At 37.2% G+C, this 21,133-nt stretch overlaps 1 protein-coding gene across 1 annotated transcript in view; it reads right to left on the bottom strand.

Moving 5' to 3' along the window:
• Positions 1-2,898: 2,898 nt before the first annotated feature.
• LOC131165828 (scarecrow-like protein 33) overlaps positions 2,899-21,133 on the bottom strand; it is a 37,142-nt gene continuing 18,907 nt past the window's right edge. Inside the window, exons 2-6 of the mRNA XM_058123970.1 lie at positions 9,526-9,590; positions 8,834-9,155; positions 3,867-5,155; positions 3,663-3,754; positions 2,899-3,569 (exon numbers count right to left, since the gene is read on the bottom strand). Coding sequence (XP_057979953.1) covers positions 2,899-3,569; positions 3,663-3,754; positions 3,867-5,155; positions 8,834-9,155; positions 9,526-9,590 — 2,439 coding nt within the window. The remainder of the gene's footprint in view (positions 3,570-3,662; positions 3,755-3,866; positions 5,156-8,833; positions 9,156-9,525; positions 9,591-21,133) is intronic.

The raw sequence follows: 21,133 nt of genomic DNA on the forward strand, positions 1-21,133 counted from the left end.
TCACTTTCTAGGACAATCATTAGTGTCATGGTTCTTAAAGAAACAAAACTCCATAGCTTTATCAACCATCGGAGCTGAATATGTAGCAGCTGGAAGTTGTTGTGCACAAATACTATACATGAAACAACAAATAAAATACTTCAATTTAGATTACAACATAATACCTATAAAATGTGATAATACAAGTGCGATTAATATATCAAAAAATCCTATCTCACACTCAAGAACCAAGCATATAGATATAAGGCATCACTTTTTAAGAGATCATGTTCAAAAAGGAAACATAATTCTCGAATTTATAAATACACATGATCAATGGGCGGATATATTTACTAAACCTCTCGCAGAAGATAGATTTATAAATATTAGGAGAGAGTTAGGTCTGTTGCACAATAGATAAATTAAGTAAAAATTAAAAAAAATAAAAATAAAGAATTCAAACAAACAGGATGAAGTCAGCCAACTGACTGAGTGATTAAACTTCGAAACAGAGGGTCGTCAGCCGACTGGCTCCAAACCTAGCCAACTGACTGACGGAAAACCCTAACCTTACTTATAAAAATTTGAGTCATTCACGTGGTCAGCCAACTGACCTAGGGTTTCTTCTCAAGCCTTACCTTTCACCTCTTCCTCTCCTCTGCTCTTCTTCCTCACAATACCACCTAAGATCATCCTCCAAATGCTACGGATCAAATCCATTGGAAGCAAGAAATCATGTTTTCTGAGAAATACTGTATAATCTATCTGAATAAACTATCTGAGTGTTATGGTTTAGAAATCATGTTTTCTGAGAAATATTGTAACTCTCATTCATTTCTAATATTCTGAAATATCTGAATATCTGCACATTTGTAATATTGTAAAATCTATATGTATTGTACTGTAATAAACTCATGCCACACATTTGAATAAACGTAGTGTCATGCTCAATTTCTGTAATTATGCTACAAAAATAATATTCATAATTCTATGCAAAATAATCTGATATAGATGCTTGTAAATACACCTTCATAATCTTCTATATACATATTAAAAATTGCTAGTATAGCATATTTCCCTTACCTTAAATCTGAAAAGCCACTACTAAATTCTAACCCTATACCCGCAAGATTCCTAGCCCAACATCCTGAAAACAATATTCCCAGAATAAAACATCAGTATTTTCTTACATACGACATTTCTTATAACTACAAGGAAGGCATAATCTGAATAAAATACCTTACCCTGGATTTGGGATGAATTTCAAACCAACTTTCCCCACAATCTACTCTGGTAGACTTGTAAAGAACTTCGCCAGGAGCGTCGTGGTGGCCTTAGATCTTCAATCCGGCGAGAAATAAGGCCATGATTAAAGAGAGAAGGGGAGGGGGTCGTAGGAGAGAGAGAGAGAGGGAAGGGTTTCTGCACTGAAATTTGATTAAAAATCTGAGTTTCAACTATTTATAGGGCTGGATTCGTCGACGAGACACGTCACCTCATCGACGAGTCCTGTAGAAAGTTTGTTGACGAGCCTGCACCCTCATTGATGAGTTTCATTCTACTTTAAACACTCTCTCGGTATCTTTTCGTTGACGAGATGGGTCTTTGTCGACAAGATCCTAAAAAGCCCTCATCGATGAAACCCCTGTATTCGTTGACAAGTCCTATAGAAATTCTTGGGTTATTACAGAACCACAAAATTAGACAGAAATTTTTATGGGATGAGATTTTTAAGCCTTAGTTTGCTTGTTCTTGGTGAAACCTAAATCCTAAGCCTACATTTCGTCCCACGTCTTAAAGTCCACCCTGAGATTCGAATATTGATCAGACTATTTAATAAGACACTAGTCATAATTCAAGACAGGGAGTTTGAAATAAGCTTTAAATAAGTAAGAAAGAATCTCTAGGTGATGATACAATGGAGGAGTTATGGTTATAAGGATAAAAGAAAAAAATTTTGCCCATTGATATGATTCTCTAAGCTAGCAAAGTTACATTAGTGTCAATATACTGGTAAAATTTGTCTCCTATTTAAGAAGCACAGAAAATCAAGCAAAGACAAGCAAGTTTGTGCATTCCATTCATATTCCTATTGAGATTGAGTTATCTAATTGCATGCTTATTTATTTAAATTTCAAAGAGATTTTAAAACATTAAGGATGCAATCCAAAGAAGATCTCTATGAAGAAAGAGCGGTCAAATTGAGGCAAACGTCATGTTAGGTTTTAAAGATCTGCTTATTCAAGAAGAATCTAACAATAGGGTCAAGATCAGTGGAAAATACAATCAACTGGCGAAATTTTTGAGTCAAGTTTCAATGGGACCCACTCAAGCACCTTCTTATCATATTGGAATATGAAAACAGGGTCAAGATCAGCTATAGATCCATTCAACTAGGGCAGATTTTGTGATTTTCATTTGAGCTAAGTCAATCACCTCCATGATCGGATGAATCAAGAAAATTGAGCCAAGATTAGTTACAGATCCATTCGAATGCGGCAAGTTTCATGTAGAAATTCGAAAACAAGGCCAAGAAAAAAATGAGGTTATTGATCACTAGCGCGTTGGGAGAAAAGATTCATGCATTGTCATACATTACCTACATTTCATGCATTACCATGCATTACCCTACATTTCGTGCATTACCATACATTTCATGCATTGCCATAGATTTCACGCATTACCATACATTTCATGCATCATCATACATCTTCTCAGCGAAGCAGGAAGTTGGATTGCAGTTGGTGCACGGGGCAGAGGGTGGTTGTCACTGGCAGTTGCAGAGGAGGATGGTCGGACAACTCGGGTGGCTGTGCTGGTGTTTGCAAGCGAAGAAAGAGAAGATGGCTGGATGGTGTTGCCACTGGACGTGATGGGGGCGGAGTTTGCAGGAAATCGTGGTGGTGGTCTAGTGCTCGACTAGATGGTATTTGCAAAGGGGTGCATGGAGGTTGCCTGACTAAGGAGTGGCTGTGAGTTGCAGGAGGGTGTGGTCGGCAGCAAAGCAGAGGGAGAAACCCAACATGAAATAGCAAACGAAAATCTGTATTTCCATCCTTGTGGCATCCAATGACCATCTTCTTTGATTGTAAAATCCTTGTGGTAGCCACCTTTAACCTTATTCCTCAATGTTCTTATGATTTCCTTGTCCAATAGGAGCGGCCTAAATCCCATGTTCACATTTAGAATTTGCCAATGCTTGTATGTCATACACCTTAGAATTCTATCTGAACCCTCACATCCTATGATATTCATAATATCTTGTCCCCAAACTTGTTCCTCATATTGCAACCACTTTGGAAATTTACCAGTCAAGTTAGCATCCAACATATCAAAAATTAATGAGTAGTAGAAAAGAGTTTCACGAAAGCATGTAACAAAAAAGGAATCATTGCAGGATCCATTAATTATACCATGGACGAAAATATCTGGATTTATCTCTCGAATTAATTTTAAAACAGTATCCCTTGGAAAATTCACCATAACTGACTCACTGGGTACATAGTCAAGTCGGTATTGCGAATTAACAATAATCAACTCATGTCTCCTAATTTTGATGTCTTCAATTTTGATAGTTTCCCATTTCTTTGCTATAGCATTATATTCAAATGGAACATTAAATCGCTCACATTATCTTGCCAAACGATGCCCTGTGTCCTCAACTAATTTTTTTGGCCAAAAACCAGACTGAGGGAACTCTATTCCTATAATGCGAAGCTTAGGAGGCTCACTGAATCTAGTTGACAGATCTTCAATAAATGCAGGCCATTGAAAACTGCATAAAATACCAAAATCTATAATATGAAGTGTCCTTGTATCCTCAACTAAATTTTAAATGTTTTTTGCTTGCGAAATCAAAGTTGATCCTCTTGAATGGACATGCCAACATAATGGTTTCATAAGCTTTCAACGTATCAACAAGATTAACTGATGGCTTCTTGGAAGACAACGCAACATAAATTTGAGATCCACTTCCAATCATGCGTGCTTCAAGACCATTGGCAAAATAATGGGCAATTCTTTGAGACACACAGCCAAAAGGAGAAGAATGTTGCCTAATCTTCTTTAACAGATCATTTGCAATCGCGATATCGTTAATGGCAATAGCTCGTGCACAAAGAATAAGGAGTTTTCGGAAGTTCGCTGCTTCTTTTTTTTGCATTTTCTTTGTTAGACTATTCTTGGCATTAAATATGCTTATTTCCCCTTTCTCCTCCAATAACTTGTTTGCTCCATTTTGTGAAACTTCATTAGAAGTACGCATGACATGCTTCTCATGCTCGTCAGGACAAAGAAAAAGGCTATCAAATGTCTCTGACAAGTCATCCTCTTCCGTATCACAAATTGTTAACTGCTTGCCACTCCTTCCTTCTTCCATATGATTAGCCTCCTTTCTACGAATATCTTTCTTTCCCCCTACACAATTAAATAGAAAATCCTTTTCATTCTTCTCAACCTCATTCTTTGGAGTGTCATCCATTGACATTGGAGGCAACTCATAGTTTTTGGAATTGATGATTGAAATATTTTGACAAGGGAAGGATTTTTTAACTTCCTCTACACCACTTCTAAACTGTAATGTCATGGACTCTCCAATCGAATGGTGAGAATTTTGGGAAAAAAGTATACTTACAAAAGAGTGTGTCATCCCATCAAAGCTCCCACCCATGCTAGGCATTGCTGATGTGGACAACAATACGCTGTCGCTCATAGTATTACTATTATTGCAATTGTAAATACAAGAAAATTTACTTGGGTAGAAAATTGTGTGTTGGTTGGGTGAAGGAGGATACTTTGTACCTAGAACTTCATACAGTGATTGCTCGACAGCTTGGAGAGCCAAAGGGTCGACGAACATACTTGCCTTCTGTTCTATTTCATCGCTCATAAGCATCTCCATTATGTCCTTAAGAACATAATTAGACAAGTCAGAGTCATATTGAGAGTCTATCTTCGTTGGTTCCACCGTTGAAGGTAGAACTGGATAACCTGGGTCTTGCTTCAATTGAAAAGAAGGACAATCCTTATAGTTGAGATCAGGAGATTTGTCTTTAGAATTAAATCTATCGATCCTGGCATGACTGGGCTCATTCTTTGATTTGAATCCATTAAAGGAGTTCCAAAAAGCATTAATGAAGTGTGGATCCATAACAATATACGCATCCAAACTGCCCTCCTGAGCAATTGAAATCTTGAATTTTTGAATTGAGCCTATCGAAGAACTGATGTCGAGAAAATAGAAAGAAAGAAGAAGAAATTATGGTTGAGGTTGCCAATAATGACCAAAATTGTTATTGGGTGAAAATAATTCACCTTCTATTTCAAACAATCTCAAATAGGAGAAATGCGAAGTATCTTAGGCCTTTGCCTAGCTAGAATTGGGGACTAGATGCGACAATTGAGATTCCAAAAGTATTATATATATATATATATATGATAAAGTTTGAGAATAGTAATATTTTATTTATTTTTAACATATTTCATATTGATCGCAATATTTCATTTGTTTCCAAATAATATTATATTTTAAAAATATTTATTTTTCTATGATTATTCCACCTTCAATTTATTACATTCCAAAAATCATATGTCCCTAATATTAATGAAAGAACCCCTTGTAATGTCTGAAAAAAGAAAGACATACCATCTGGTTTCATTATAACCTTTAAATCTTTGGTGCTTCCATAGATATGTAATTATAATATTTTCAGTTAACAAGAAGTGATAAACATACCAAAATATTCACAAAAAAGTTAATTTTATTAGAGTATTAATTGATTATCTTAGTATTCATAAAAAACTTACAGCTCAATTAACTTCATTCACCTTTAAGTAAATTCTTATCACCTTATATTGGACCATTACGAACTATTTTAGTCTCCCACCATTCTGTAAACAATTCATCCATGGTTGCTTCACCTTAACAGAATTGCCCGCCACTGTTGGTAAAAGGCCATTATTAACAAACTAACTAATATGTACATTAATTTAACCTGTTTATTGTTGGTGAGAGGAAGTAATTAAGCTTTAAACTTCAAATTAATATTATTTAAATTACTTAATATCTTTGTTTGATTGATTAATTTTGTGGACATTATGATTATTTTTGACACTTTTTTTTTTTTTGGTGAAAAAAAACTTAATGAGATTATGATTTAATGTAATTTTGGAAGGCACAAGTTGATTCTCTTGTTATAATAATCACAACAAACCTTCTTATTTTTTGGCCAAATTGCAAAGGAGGTTTATGTAATTTATTAAATTTATTTTTTCAATCATTTTTGCCTAAAAACCTTGCACAAGTTATCCTTTAATTTCTGTACTTCGAAAGTTGCATAGATATATAAATTAGTTGACAAAAATAATTTTGATTTTAAATTTCCAAAATCTATTGCCATTGATTGTGGAGACTTGTTGCCACTATATTTTACTTTTATAACCATCTTTTATTTGATTTTTGGGCACTCATGGCTCTTTTCCTTGTTCCTTCGTTTGTTTTTTTTTTTCTTTTCATTCCTTTCTTTCTTTCCTTTTTCTTTATTTTCTTCTTTGTAAAATAGGGTGCTGTTAGGACCGGAGGAGCCCATGGGTGGGCTTATGATACACATGAATGAACACTAACTTGATCCAAAAGCTTAAGCCTATTGGGTCTTGGGTCCAACCATGCATATAAGCACCCATCATCCACTCAAATTTTCCAATGCGGGACAAGCTCACGAGTGAAATTTTCAACAATCTCTCTCTCACTTATGAGTTCCAACTGCTCCCCCTTGAGCAGAAACCATCTCCTTTATGGGAGTAAGCCCAATTCCCCAATAGTTGCTTAAGTGAGCCTTACCACTGGTGTCTTACGTGCCTCAGATTGCATTCCACGTGCCTTCAAACCAATCCTACCTCCTATGTCTTGACCCTATTTAGTTCCATCTTAGGCCTAGATGATCCTTATTGGTCTTGGTCACACACTTGGTCCTCCAACTGTTAGCATGTCAAGAGAATTAGTTTCACGTCTCGACTTTTACAATGTCGCTCACCCAGAGTTACGAATCGTCAGCTCTGATACCACTTGTTAGGATTGGAGGAACTCATGGGTGGGCTTGATACACACGAGTGAACACTAATTTGACCCAAAATCTTAAGCCTATTGGGTCTTGGGTTCAACTATGTATATAAGCACCCATCATCCACTCAAATTTTTCAATGTGGGATAAGTTCACAAGTGGAATTCTCAACAGGTGGGACATGTTTCTTTAGTAATTAATAGATTTTCTTACTTATTATACCCATCATAGTGAAAACTTAGAAAGATTGCTCAATTGAAAAAATGAAGCCTATGATTAAAATTTGGAAATCATTTTTGATTAATTTGGTACCATTTGTAAGAACGGACGTATAGGTGGTACTAATACCTTCCCCTCGCATAACTGTACTCCCGAACCCAATTCTGGTGACGTAGACTAATTCTCCCTTTAATGGGGTAGCAATCAAGTGCTCTAACCGCACATCAAAAGGTTAGTAGCAACTCCATACACCATGTTTTCCGTGAAAATCACATTTTCAAAATCACACATCAATTTTTTCCAGTTCGCAGCCGCACTTGAGCTAGAGTGGTTTTGCCAGGTCCGAGACATCGTGACACCTTGCCGATTCTGCTGGGGATGATTGAGAGTCAAACCAGTAATTAGTTAAAAATTATCCCAAAATTCAAATTTAATAATCCTTTGTGAGTACTCCCTTTCATTTTTGTACAAATTGATAATTTGATTGTACATAGGTGAATAATTTTTTATATAGGATTAACTATAAATTTTTGGCTTACTTTTGTGTTTGAATAAGCATGTGATTATTTGGTTCCCCTTGAATACTTGGTTTCCTTTGCTAGCATGTTGTTGATTGTAAATACTTTGTTTCCTTTATTGATTGAATAAGCATGAGATTGCTTGTGAATATTTTTTATAAAATAAGGATGAATGTGGGGTAAAAGGTTTAGGATAAAAGATGATTTCACGCACTTTCACAGCTCTATACCCGAGCTTTCCCTTGCTAGGATTAGAAAGGAGTGTAATAGTGTTAGTCCCCATGTGGCAGGGCTAATGGGGACCCGTGAACCACTCCGCTCAGTGCGAGCTTAGTCCGGACCTCTGTAAGGGAGGATGGAGTTTCAATCTGGGGACCTTTTTCTATAGGGATTAGAGCTTAACCACACATAATCATCCGAAATTCCCCGCTCAAGATAAAGCCTCGGAAAACCTTATGTACATACTTGCCCCGGGGTTGGGACATAAGCCACATCCTTATCCACATGTTGTAATCTGTGTCTGTTGTATATATGTTTTGAAATGCTTCATGTTGTACAACTTGCATCCATGTCAGACATCCATATCACTTGGCCATTGTTTCGAGAAAAAGCCTAATTCATTTATGAAATAGTCAAATTTTATCTCCTAAAGTACCCTACCTAGGGGAAAATGGATCATTCCTGGAATCATTAAGGTTTTTCCCGGAACCTTGGCCAAATGATTGTTTAGGTTGCATTACATGCAAATATGCATGCATGTTCCTCTTCAATGGGTAGGTAATCATGTTCCAACTTCCTATTAGACCAAATTAAAATCCATAATTCCAACATTGAACCCACCTTTGCCTGCCTTTACTATACTAGAAGGAAAACCTAGATCATGGAAGAACAGGTAGATAGTAGACTCTTGGGACTGGAATAGAAGCAGAAGGAGATAAATGATAAGCTGAGCAAGATCTTGGCTATGATGGTGAAAGGGAAACCCCTACAAATAGATGATAATGAAGAAGAAAGAGGACTCGCCTACGCTCCTAGGTCCACGACAATTCAAAGACAGACATTTGGGCTATCGCCAATTTTTACAGATAGCCCACCACCACCAAACATGGCCACTTTCATTCCCACGAAACCTATGCCAAGATTTCCAACAGTTGGTCTACCACTAATGGCGACTTTGAATGCAGGGTTCAGCATGACCCAATTTGCAAGTGAGCACCGTTGTAATGAGCATGGAGAGTAGTTGAAAGCAATAGAGGGGACTTGGGTCTCCAACGTCGTCAGGCCCTTAGATTTTTTTTGGGTGCCCAATGTGTTGTTCCCTCCAAAGTTCAAGATGCCTGACTTTGAGAATTTCGATGTGTCCACATGCCCTCGAACCCACCTGTGTATGTATTGTCAGACAATGGCCACTTATATGAACAATGAAAAGTTGATGATGCAATGCTTTCAGGGCAGTCTCATAGACACAGCAGTCAGGCGGTACGTACACCAGGACAGGGCTCGAATTCATACATAGGGGGAATTTGGTTGATGTTTTTAAGGCATCGTATCGCCATGTCATGGAGATGACCCTAGACAGAATGAATCTGCTTGAGATGGAGAAGAAACCTAAGGAGTTCTTTAGGGAGTACGCATATCGATGTAGAAAATGTAGCCATTCAGGTAGACCCCTTGATAGGTGACTGGGACGCCATCACTTTATTCATAGGGACGCTAAAGGATCCCTACCGTGGGCACCTACTAGGATCTACCCTCCCACAACTTCATGGATATCATGGCCGCAGGAGGTTGGATTGAGGCCAACATCAAGGAAAGCCTGGTTAAAGACAATGGAAATAAGACTGATCCTAGCAAGAAGTGGACTTGTAGGAAGAAAGACGATGAAGCACAAATGATTCAGGGGCATCCTTTCCACGAGGGTAAGATCCAGCGGACGAATAAGAATTTTGTTAGCTTTGGTGCAATCCCAAGAGCAGGGCTGAATTGGGTATGTAAAATTTATTACCTAGGTCAATCGGTTTCGAAACAATATTGAACAACCTAGGGCCAGTCTATACAATCAATAAATAAACATACACGTGCAGTAAAGTAAAGTGCGGAAAAAGTAAATGATACACGCGATATGTTATCGAGGTTTGGCCAAAGTGCCTATGTCCCCACCTTGGCCACACTAGCACAAGGATTAGCACTATAATGCTCACTTAAATGGATGGAGCGACACCTAAACAAACTAGGTCAATTCAAGGGGCTGACCTCAACCAATGCGCCTTAACAGGATGGCGCACCTAGCTTTCCTAACCATTTCTAAGCCAGCCCGGGACTATTCCACAGGGCTAGTCTCCCTCTTCAAGCCCGCGCGTGGAATACAACCAATGTGTATAAAATGTGTACATGGAAATGCGCTTCTAGACAAGTAGATATGTGCACCCATACAACTCAATCAATATTGCAAACACTAATGGTATGTAAATATGCTTAGTGCTCTAATGTATGTTAAACACTCAATCAAGTATGGATTTTCAGTTCAGATCAAAAGTGTATATTTAAACAAGATTTGAAACACAATATGTGAACAACACAAAATTAGATCAGGGTTTCAAATATGCTAAGCAAGTTGATTCAAAAAAACTCAACAATATATTCTTAAAGATCTAAGCACAAAGAGTGTTTGAATACAAGTTTTGAAAATTATTTTGCACACAAAAATGTAGGTTTAGGTGTCTTACAATGATCATGCAAGAACCACAACCCTTAAAGTCTTCCCACACAATATTTATCAAATGAAATCGTTGGAAGAACTTTAATGCTAAAATCTCAAGTAAAATCAATCAAACAATAACACAAGTAAGAGTTCTAGCTAGTAAGATTAAGCACACTAAAGTTAGAAATACTCAAAACCCTTGAAAGATCAAGAAATGTAGAGTTTTGAAGTGTATGGGAGTAGTATAGGCTATAAAATGAGTTTTGAATTTGAGAGAATTTTGGCCTTAATGATCTTTATAATCTTCTTACTAATCATTCCAAATGAGGGAGTATTTATAAACTTCCCTATGATTATGACCATTAAGGACACATACAAAAATATTATAAATATTTTAATATTATTGTTGACCTTAGAGGTCACGCCCTGGTTTTGATAATGAAAAAATACTCTTGTATTTAATGAATATCTAGTTCATGTGCAGGTCCATATTAGCAGATCATTAATGGCACGTGAAAGATCAAAGCTTGAAGACAAATTCATACTCTTGATTGTAATATTTTTATAGTGAAATTTATCTGTAATAGTAATTAGGGTATTCAGTTTGTAATAAGCACACACATCACATGTATGGCTTATTTTGTAAGCTCAAAACCAAATTATAATGCAAAATGACCTTAGTGTGACCTTAGGGTTTTCCCTTCGGTCGACCGACACCGGACTTTTTTGGTGTCTTCAAATTGGCCCCCAAGTGACCTTAGGACATACACATTTACACATATATTTGTTAGGCACTTGAATAGGGCTTGTTGGTTTCGATACGAGACCAAAATGCACACATGGTGCACTTCCGGTCGACCAGCCAAGGTAGTTCAAAAGGCCCTGGTCGACCAAAACCTTCCTAGGTCAAAAGTTTGACCATCTGGTCGATCGAACCAGGTAGTTCAAAAGGCCCTGGTCGACCGAAACCTCCCTGGGTCAAAAGTTTGACCATTTGGTCGACCGAACCAGGTAGTTCAAAAAGCCCTGGTCAACCGAAACCCCTTGGGGTCAAAAGTTTGACCATTTGGTCAACCGACCCTTTTTATACTTCAACTTCCTGGTTGATCAGAGGGTTCTCGGGAAAATTCCCAGCGGTCTGGTCGACCGAACCAGGTAGTTCAAAATGTCCTGGTCGACCGAACCTCAGAAATTTGGGAAATCGCCCTCTCATGGTCAACCGAGCCCTCAGTTCAAAATTCCCCTAGTCGACCGAAACATATGAGACTTGGTCGATCGAAACTGATCTGGTCGACCGGACCTCTTGGGTTACCATAATTTTTATCGCGGATAAATAATTTTTAAACAGGGTTAAAATGGTTTAACTGTCATTAAACTTTTCCAACAATCCCTAATAGGTCCCCAACGGTAAAAAATTTTGGTATGTCTATATATACTCTTTCATTTGGGAGAATTAAGCATTGATTAGAAAATATACTTAAAAAATTCTCTCTCAAGCTAAAAACATCCTACTTCTCATACTCTTGCAAAATCCACTCAAACTTACCTTCTCTATCCTTCTGTATCATTTGTAAGTGCATTGAGTGATATTGTTTAGAGGTTTGCTCTCATTGTTTAAAGTGCTTTAAATCGATTTTTCATACGAGAGCATAACCTAAGTATTCTTAGGAGGCTTTTCTAATAAGCCTATCCTAAGAAGACTTGTTAAACTTCCGAGTGTTGCATTCTCATTGTAATAACTTAGGAAGTTTGTATTTGCCTTTGGCTTGCAAAACTATTTTCAAACGTATTCAAATATCTTGTGGTATTCATATTGATATTCTTGTGAAAAGATATTTGTGTGTGTTATATTAATCTTTATGGCAATATCCATTCAAATCTATAACATTTGTTGAAATACAAAGATTACATATATCTTGCAATCCAAGCATACACATATTCATGTGATTGAGACATTCTATTGATTGATATTCTTGAGGCTTGTTTGATATTCTGTGTGAACACATTTGATTGAATATTTTGAAATACATAGTTTATTATTGATACTCTCACGCAGTCACTACACTGATAGAAAACATCTTTGAGAGTTAAACTACCTAGACCACACTAAGCTTACATTATTAAATCATCTATGGTGTATGTGATATTGTGCGCATTTGTGGTACAAATTTTCTTTATGTGAAAGCGCCCATACATTGTACCTTTTGATTGTATATCTTAGAGATTCTAGGCGTGGCCTGTGGGGGCGGTAATCCAGCCCGATAAGGATTGGTATAAAGGTTGAGGTCAGCCCTGTGATAATTTGACCTAGTTGTATAGGTGTCGCTCCACCCGTTTAAGTGAGCAAGTTATTGTAATAATCCTTGTGCTGGTTAGCCAAGGCGGGGACGTAGGTAGTTGGCCGAACCTCAATAACATATCTGCGTGTCACTCTTTATTTACTGCTTTCTGGTGCTTGTGTGATTAATTAAACTGCTTCATTTAACTTCTGATATATTTATACTATTTGCATTAGATTGACTGAAGTGTTGTGAACATACTGTTGTTAGGAGGATTACCTAGGGGATAAATTTTAAAAATACCAATTCACCCCCCCTTTTGGGATCACAGTAAACCTAACAATTGGTATCAAAGTCACGTAGCATAGACTAGTTGTTATTTTGCACAAAGATCACATATGGCTTATAGCTCCGTGACCCCTTGCCCTGAGGGACCATTTTCCACACGACCTACTATTTTCAGCGGTGTTGATTACACCTTCTAGAAACAGAGGATGGGCATCTAGCTTCAGAATACTGATTAGAAGGTGTGGAGGATTGTCTCTAAGGGAAACTATGTCCCTATGAGAATTGAGGGAGCAGCTAGGGTTCCTAAGACTGAGAATGAATATGATGATGATGATATGAAAGCTGTTAGTCTTAATGCCACTGCTATGAATATTTTATATTGTAGTCTTGATGTAAATGAATTTAATAGGATTATGGCATGTTCAACTGCAAAAGAAATATGGGATAAGTTAGAGGTCACATATGAGGGTACTAGAGATGTGAAAGACAGTAGGATAGATATGTTGACTAGTGAGTATGAGGCCTTTAGGATGAATGTAGGTGAGTCTATTCAGAGCATGTACACTAGATTCACACACATCATAAACTCACTGCATGCATTAGGAAAGACCTATCCCACATATGAGATTATCAGGAAGATCCTTAGAGGCTTACCTCCTGTTTGGGAAGCTAAGGCTACGGCCATTGCTGAGGGTAGAGACCTAAAGGCCATGAGCTTAGACAAACTGATAGGTTCCTTGATCACTTATGAACTGTCCATAAATGAAAGACTTAATGAGCATAACAGGGCTAAGAAAGTGACTGCACTTAAAGCATCTAATGACACATCTAGTGAATATAGTGAATCTAACATTGATGATGAAATGGCCATGCTAACCAAAAGGTTTAGCAGATTTTTCAGGAAGAACAGGAAGCCATTTAGAAAATACAGAGACTCCACTAATGAGAAGGGTGAGTCCAGTAAAAGAAAGGAAAAATCAAATGCTCTTACATGCTACAACTGCAACAAAGTGGGACACATCAAACCTGACTGTCCACTGCTAAAAAAGGAGGCTAAGAAAAAGAAGAAAGCCATGAAGGCTGGGACTTCATGGGACCAATTCAGCAGCAGTGAATCGGATTCAGATCATAGTGACACGGAGGTCGCTAATCTATGCTTGATGGCACACGAGGATGAGGTATTGTCTTCTAGTTCATCATCTTCTTATTATTCATCTGATGATTGTGATTATGACAGCATGCCTACATTTTGAGAATTACAATTTGAATATATTCGTGTTTCAAAATTGCTAGGCAAAAAGACCAAAAAGAATAATGATTTGAAAAAGAAATGTGAAAATTGGTCAAAATTGTTTAATATGGCAAAAACCTCTCATGCCTCCATTTTAAAAGAAAAGGATACTACTATTGTTGAGCTTGAGAGGAAATTAGAGGATAGCTCCAAAATTATTTTTAAATTCACCAAGGGTAAAGAAAATTTTGAAAAATTACTTGGTGCCTAAAGAAACTCCTCAAGTAAAGAGGGTATTAGTTTTAATGGTATTGAAAATGTTAGACGACCTAATCTTTACCTAGGACACTTTACACGTGAGTCAAAATCTCATATTCCTCCTAAAGAACCTAAGTGTAAGTTGAAATGTTTTAAATGTAAACAGATTGGTCACATTCAATTTGATTGTCCACTTAGGAAGAAGCATGCTAGAATTAGGAAGGTATGGGTAGTTAAGGGAGATCCTGCCACTAACCCCTGTGGACCCAATAAAATTTGGGGACCAGCATCAGTCACTTAGCTTATTTTGCAGGTATACCTAAGATCATCCTCCTCCAAGGACTGGTGGTACTTAGATAGTGGGTGCTCACGGCACATGACCGGCGAAAAGGGAAAATTGACTTCAGTTGTTCCCAAGGATGGAGGCTACGTGAGTTTTGGTGACAATGCCAAAGGACGTATCATCGGGGTAGGTAAGGTTGGTAAGGATTTCTCTCCCACTATTGATAATGTTCTGTTGGTTGATGGACTGAAACATAATCTACTGAGCATAAGTCAATTGTGTGACATAGGATATAAAGTATCTTTTGAAAATGAAAAATGCATAGTTGAAAATAAAACAGATCATAAAGTGCTCTTTACTACTAATAGACATGAAAATGTTTATACTACATCTCTTGATAATTTAGCTTCACAACAAGTAGCATGTTTTTCTGCTATAAATGAAGCTAGTTGGTTGTGGCATAGGCGTTTGGGGCATGCTAGCATGGATTTATTGTCTAAACTTGTTAGAAAAGAATTGGTTAAAGGTCTGCCTAAAATGTCTTTTTTAAAGGATAAATCTGTGATGCATGTCAAATGGGTAAGCAAGCAAAATCTAGTTTTAAGAAAAAGAAATTCATATCTACTACTAGACCTTTGGAGATGCTTCACCTAGATCTATTTGGGCCTAATTCTGTGCAAAGTCTTGGTGGTAAATCTTATGCTTTTGTAATTGTGGATGATTTTTCTAGATTCACATGGGTGTTATTTCTTGCACATAAAAATGAATCATGTGAACATTTCACCAAACTTTGCAAGAGAGTTCAGAATGAAAAAGGATATAAAATCACTCATATAAGAAGTGATGGAGGCATGGAATTCAAAAATGAAAGCATAGATAAATATTGTGACTTAGACGGCATATCACATAACTTTTTCTGCACTTAGGACACCTAAAAAAAATGGTATAGCTGAAAGAAAGAATAGGTCACTACAAGAAATGGGTAGAACTATGTTGAATGAGCATAACTTGCCTAAATATTTTTGGGGCGAGGCCATTAATACTGCATGCTATGTTATGAATAGGGTGTTGATTAGACCATCAATTAATAAAACCCCTTATGAATTGTGGAACAACCATAAGCCTAATATTTCCTATTTTCATGTGTTTGGTTGTAAATGCTTTGTGCTTAGAGATAACGAGCATCTAGGAAAATTTGACTCTAAATCTGATGAAGGCATCTTCCTAGGCTATGCACTTAATAGTAAAACATATAGGGTTTTCAATAAAAGAACTTTAACTGTGATTGAGTCTATTCATGTTGTGTTTGATGAGTCTAATCCATTTTCTAATAAAGATGATGAAGATGATATTGATATTAGAAAATGCTTAGAGAAAATGTCCACTGAAAACAATGCAAGTGAAAATCAAGAAGCAAATGAAAAATCAATTGAAGATAATGAAAATGGAAATCAAGAGTTGTCCAGAGATTGGAAATACATTAGAAGTCATCCTATAGATCAAATCATAGGCGAACCATCCCATGGAGTAGCCACAAGATCATCCTTGAGAAATATGGTAAACCACTCCACTTTCTTATCCCAAGAAGAACCTAAAAATATTAAAGAAGCCATAGAAGATGAATATTGGGTAATGTCCATGCAAAAAGAACTTAATCAATTTGAAAGAAGCAAAGTGTGGACCTTCGTTCCTAGGCCTAATGAGCACACCATCATTGGAACTAAATGGGTATATAGAAATAAGAAAGATGAGAATGGGGTAGTAACTAGTAATAAAGTTAGACTAGTTGCCCAAGGGTATAACCAACAAGAAGGGATTGACTTTGATGAAACATATGCTCTTGTTGCTAGATTAGAAACCATTCGTATGCTACTTGCCTTTGCCGCTTTTAAAAATTTTAAATTATTTCAAATGGATGTTAAAAGTGCTTTTCTAAATGGCTACATTAATGAAGAGGTATACGTAGAACAACCACCCGGTTTTGAGAATCATAAATATCCCGATCATGTTTACCGATTGTCTAAAGCCTTATATGGATTGAAACAAGCTCCTAGAGCTTCGTATGAGAGGCTTAGTGGTTTTCTACTAGAAAATGAGATAACCCGTGGCAAGATTGACACTACACTTTTCATCAAGTCCAAAAATGATGATATGCTCCTTGTTCAGATTTATGTGGACGATATCATTTTTGGAGCAACTAATGATGAGTTGTGTAATGAGTTTTCCAAATGCATGCAAAGTGAATGTGAAATGAGCATGATGGGTGAATTAAGTTTCTTCTTAGGTCTACAAATTAAGCAAACTAATCATGAAACTTTCATATGCCAATCTAAATACATTAGGGACTTGCTAAAGAAATTTAATATGGAAGATTGTAAAATTCTTGGCACACCTATGAACTCTTTCATTAAGCTTGATGAAGATGAGCAAGGAATCCCTGTTGACATAAAATTATATCGTGGCATGATTGGAAGTCTCCTATATCTCACTGCTAGTAGGCCTGACATTATGTTTAGTGTATGTATGTGTGCTAGGTTTCAGGCTGCTCCTAAGGAATCTCATCTAAAAGTTGTTAAACGAATCCTTAGGTATCTAGTTGGGACTATAGAGTTAGGCTTGTGGTACCCTAAACATACTACCTTTGAGATTGTTAGTTACATTGATGCTGACTTTGCCGGTAGTAAGGTTGATAGAAAAAGTACTAGCGGCACTTGTCATTACTTAGGACAATCTCTTGTTTCTTGGTTCTCCAAGAAACAAAACTCAGTTGCCTTATCCACCGCTGAAGCCGAATATATTGCGACTGGAAGTTGTTGTGCCCAAACTCTTTATATGAAACAACAACTTGTGGATTTTGGATTGCACTATGAAACAATACCGATTAAATGTGATAATACTAGTGCAATCAACATCTCTAAAAATCCTATCTCACATTCACGAACTAAACACATTGAGATCAGACATCATTTTCTTCATGATCATATGCAAAAAGGATATGTGGCTCTTTAGTTTGTATGCACAAATGAATAGTGGGCCGATATATTCACTAAGCCACTACCTGAGGATAGATTCATACAAATTAGACGTGAGTTAGGCTTATTGCATAGTAGAGAAGCTTCCTAAACTTAAATGTCTCATATCTTGCATAATTTTAGGGGGAGCTCTCTCATGGGAACTTTTCAAGTCTTAGCAAATAATTCTATTGTTGACTTATCTTCTTGCTTGAGACTTTGTGAAAAGTTAATTGTTGATTGTGTGCATATGTTATACATATATCTATTGCATGATTATATTGATTATCATCTATGTTGCACAACTTGTCCAATTCACTATAAATAGTTTATTTGTTGTATTGGATCATACTGAACTATTTGAGTAGTTGTGGATAAATTGTTAGGAAATTTACACTCAAAACAGGTTACATTTATACAAGTTTACTTTTGGAAAGTCCGATTTACAAACGGCACTCTTCCGAAATTTTTTCAAAAATTCTTTCCAAAATTACTCTTATATAAATGTGTTAAACACCCATTGCCTAGGACTTTAATTCCAATGACCCTTTTTGCTGTTGCCAAAAGGGGGAGATGGAAAGAGGCAAAATAATGGGGAATACATTGGACGCATCTTGTGAGCCTTCTTAGGCTTAACCCTATAGTTTTGCCAATCGTATTTGTCACCATCAAAAAGGGGGAGAATGTTGACCTTATAGGTCACGCCCTAGTTTTGATAATGACAAATACTCTTATATTTAATGAATATCTAGTTCATGTGCAGGTCCATATTAGCAGATCCTTAATGGCACGTGAAAGATCAAAGCTTGAAGACAAATTCATACTCTTGATTGTAATATTTTTATATTAGGGTATTCGGCTTGTAATAAGCACACACACCACATGTATGGTTTATTTTGTAAGCTCAAACCAAATCATAATGCAAAATGACCTTAGTGTGACCTTAGGGTTTTCCCTTCGGTCGACCGACACCGGACTTTTTTGGTGTCTTCAAATTGGCCCCCAAGTGACCTTAGGACACACACATTTACACATATATTTGTTAGGCACTTGAATAGGGCTTGTTTGTTTTGATACGGGACCAAAATGCACACATGGTGCACTTCTGGTCGGCCAACCAAGGTAGTTCAAAAGGCCCTGGTCGACCGAAACCTCCCTGGTCAAAAGTTTGACCATCTGGTTAACCGAACCAGGTAGTTCAAAAGGCCCTGGTCGACCGAAACCTCCCTCGGTCAAAAGTTTGACCATCTGGTTGACCGAACCAGGTAGTTCAAAAGGCCCTTGTCGACCGAAACCTCCCTGGGTCAAAAGTTTGACCATCTAGTCGACCGAACCAAGTAGTTCAAAAAGCCCTGGTCGACCGAAACACCTTGGGGTCAAAAGTTTGACCATTTGGTCGACCGACCTTTTTGTACTTCAACTGCCTGGTCGACCAAAGGGTTCTCGGGAGAATTCCCAGCAGTCTGGTCGATCGAACCAGGTAGTTCAAAATGTCCTGGTCGACCGAACCTCAGAAATTTGGGAAATCGTCCTCTCCTAGTCGACTGAGCCCTCGGTTCAAAATACCCCTGGTCGACTAAACCATATGAGACTTGGTTGACCAGACCCCTCGAGTTGCCATAATTTTTACTGCGGATAAATAATTTTTAAACAGGGTTAAAATGGTTTAAGTGCCATTAAACTTTTTCCAACAATCTCTAATAGGTCCCCAACGGTAAAAATTTTTTGTATGTCTATATATACTCTTTCATTTGGGAGAATTAAGCATTGATTAGCAAATATACTTAAAAAATTCTCTCTTAAGCTAAAAAAATCCTACTTCTCATACTCTTACAAAATCCACTCAAACTTACCTTCTCTATCCTTCTGTATCATTTGTAAGTGCATTGAGTGATATTGTTTAGAGGTTTGCTCTCATTGTTTAAAGTGCTTTGAATCGATTTTTCATATGAGAGCATAACCTAAGTATTCTTAGGAGGCTTTTCTAATAAGCCTATCCTAAGAAGACTTGTTAAACTTCCGAGTGTTGCATTCTCATTGCAATAACTTAGGAAGTTTGTATTTGCCTTTGGCTTGCAAAACTATTTTCAAACGTATTCAAATATCTTGTGGTATTCATATTGATATTCTTGTGAAAAGATATTTGTGTGTGTTATATTAATCTTTGGGGTAATATCCGTTCAAATCTATATCATTTGCTGAAATACAAAGATTACATATATCTTGCAATCCAAGCATATACATATTCATGTGATTGAGACATTCTATTGATTGATATTCTTGAGGCTTGTTTGATATTCTGTGTAAACACATTTGATTGAATATTTTGAAATACACAGATTATTATTGATACTCTCACGCAGTCACTACACTGATAGAAAACATCTTTGAGAGCTAAACTACCTAGACCACACTGTGCTTACATTATTAAATCATCTGTGGTGTATGTGATATTGTGCGCATTTGTGGTACAAATTTTCTTTATGTGAAAGCACCCATATATTGTACCTTTTGATCATATATCTGAGAGATTTGAGGCGTTGCCTGAGGGGGCGGTAATCTAGCCCGATAAGGATTGGTATAAAGGTTGAGGTCAGCCCTATGCTAATTTGACCTGATTGTATAGGTGCCGCTCCACCCGTTTAAGTGAGCAAGTTATTGTAATAATCCTTGTGCTGGTTAGCCAAGGCGGGGACGTAGGCAATTGGGCGAACCTCGATAACATATCTGCGTGTCACTCCTTATTTACTGCTTTCTGGTGCCTCTGTGATTAATTAAACTTCTTCATTTAATTTCCGATATATTTATACTATTCGCATTAGATTGACCAAAGGGTTGTGAACATACTGCTTTTAGGAGGAATACCTAGGGGATAAATTTTAAAAATACCAATTCACCCCCCCTTTTGGGATCACGGTAAAGCTAACAATTATTTAAATAAACTAACCCTGTTTAAAAATATTAACTGCGGTAAAAAAATGAGGGGCAACCCGAGAGCACCAGTCGACCGAGGCAAGTTCGGTTGACCGAAGTTCTTGAGGTTCAGTTGATCAGGCATGAAATGAACTGGGAGTTCGGTCAGCCGGGCTTGTATGTCCCAAGGCAATTTTCCCTTTTTGCGAGGTTTAGTTGACCAAGGTCAATTTGAATTGAGCCAGTCGGTCGACCAGACCGTTGAGTTCCCACATGTGGGAACTCGGTTGACCAAGTTTGTGATGTGTATTTTATTCTCGGTCAACAAGGAAGTCAATAAAGTTGACTTAAGAGGAGTTCGGTCGACTAGGGTCAAATGAACTGTAAGAGTTCAG

The sequence above is a fragment of the Malania oleifera genome, chromosome 1 (genome assembly GCF_029873635.1).
Source record: "Malania oleifera isolate guangnan ecotype guangnan chromosome 1, ASM2987363v1, whole genome shotgun sequence".
NCBI classification, from domain to species: Eukaryota; Viridiplantae; Streptophyta; class Magnoliopsida; order Santalales; family Ximeniaceae; genus Malania; species Malania oleifera.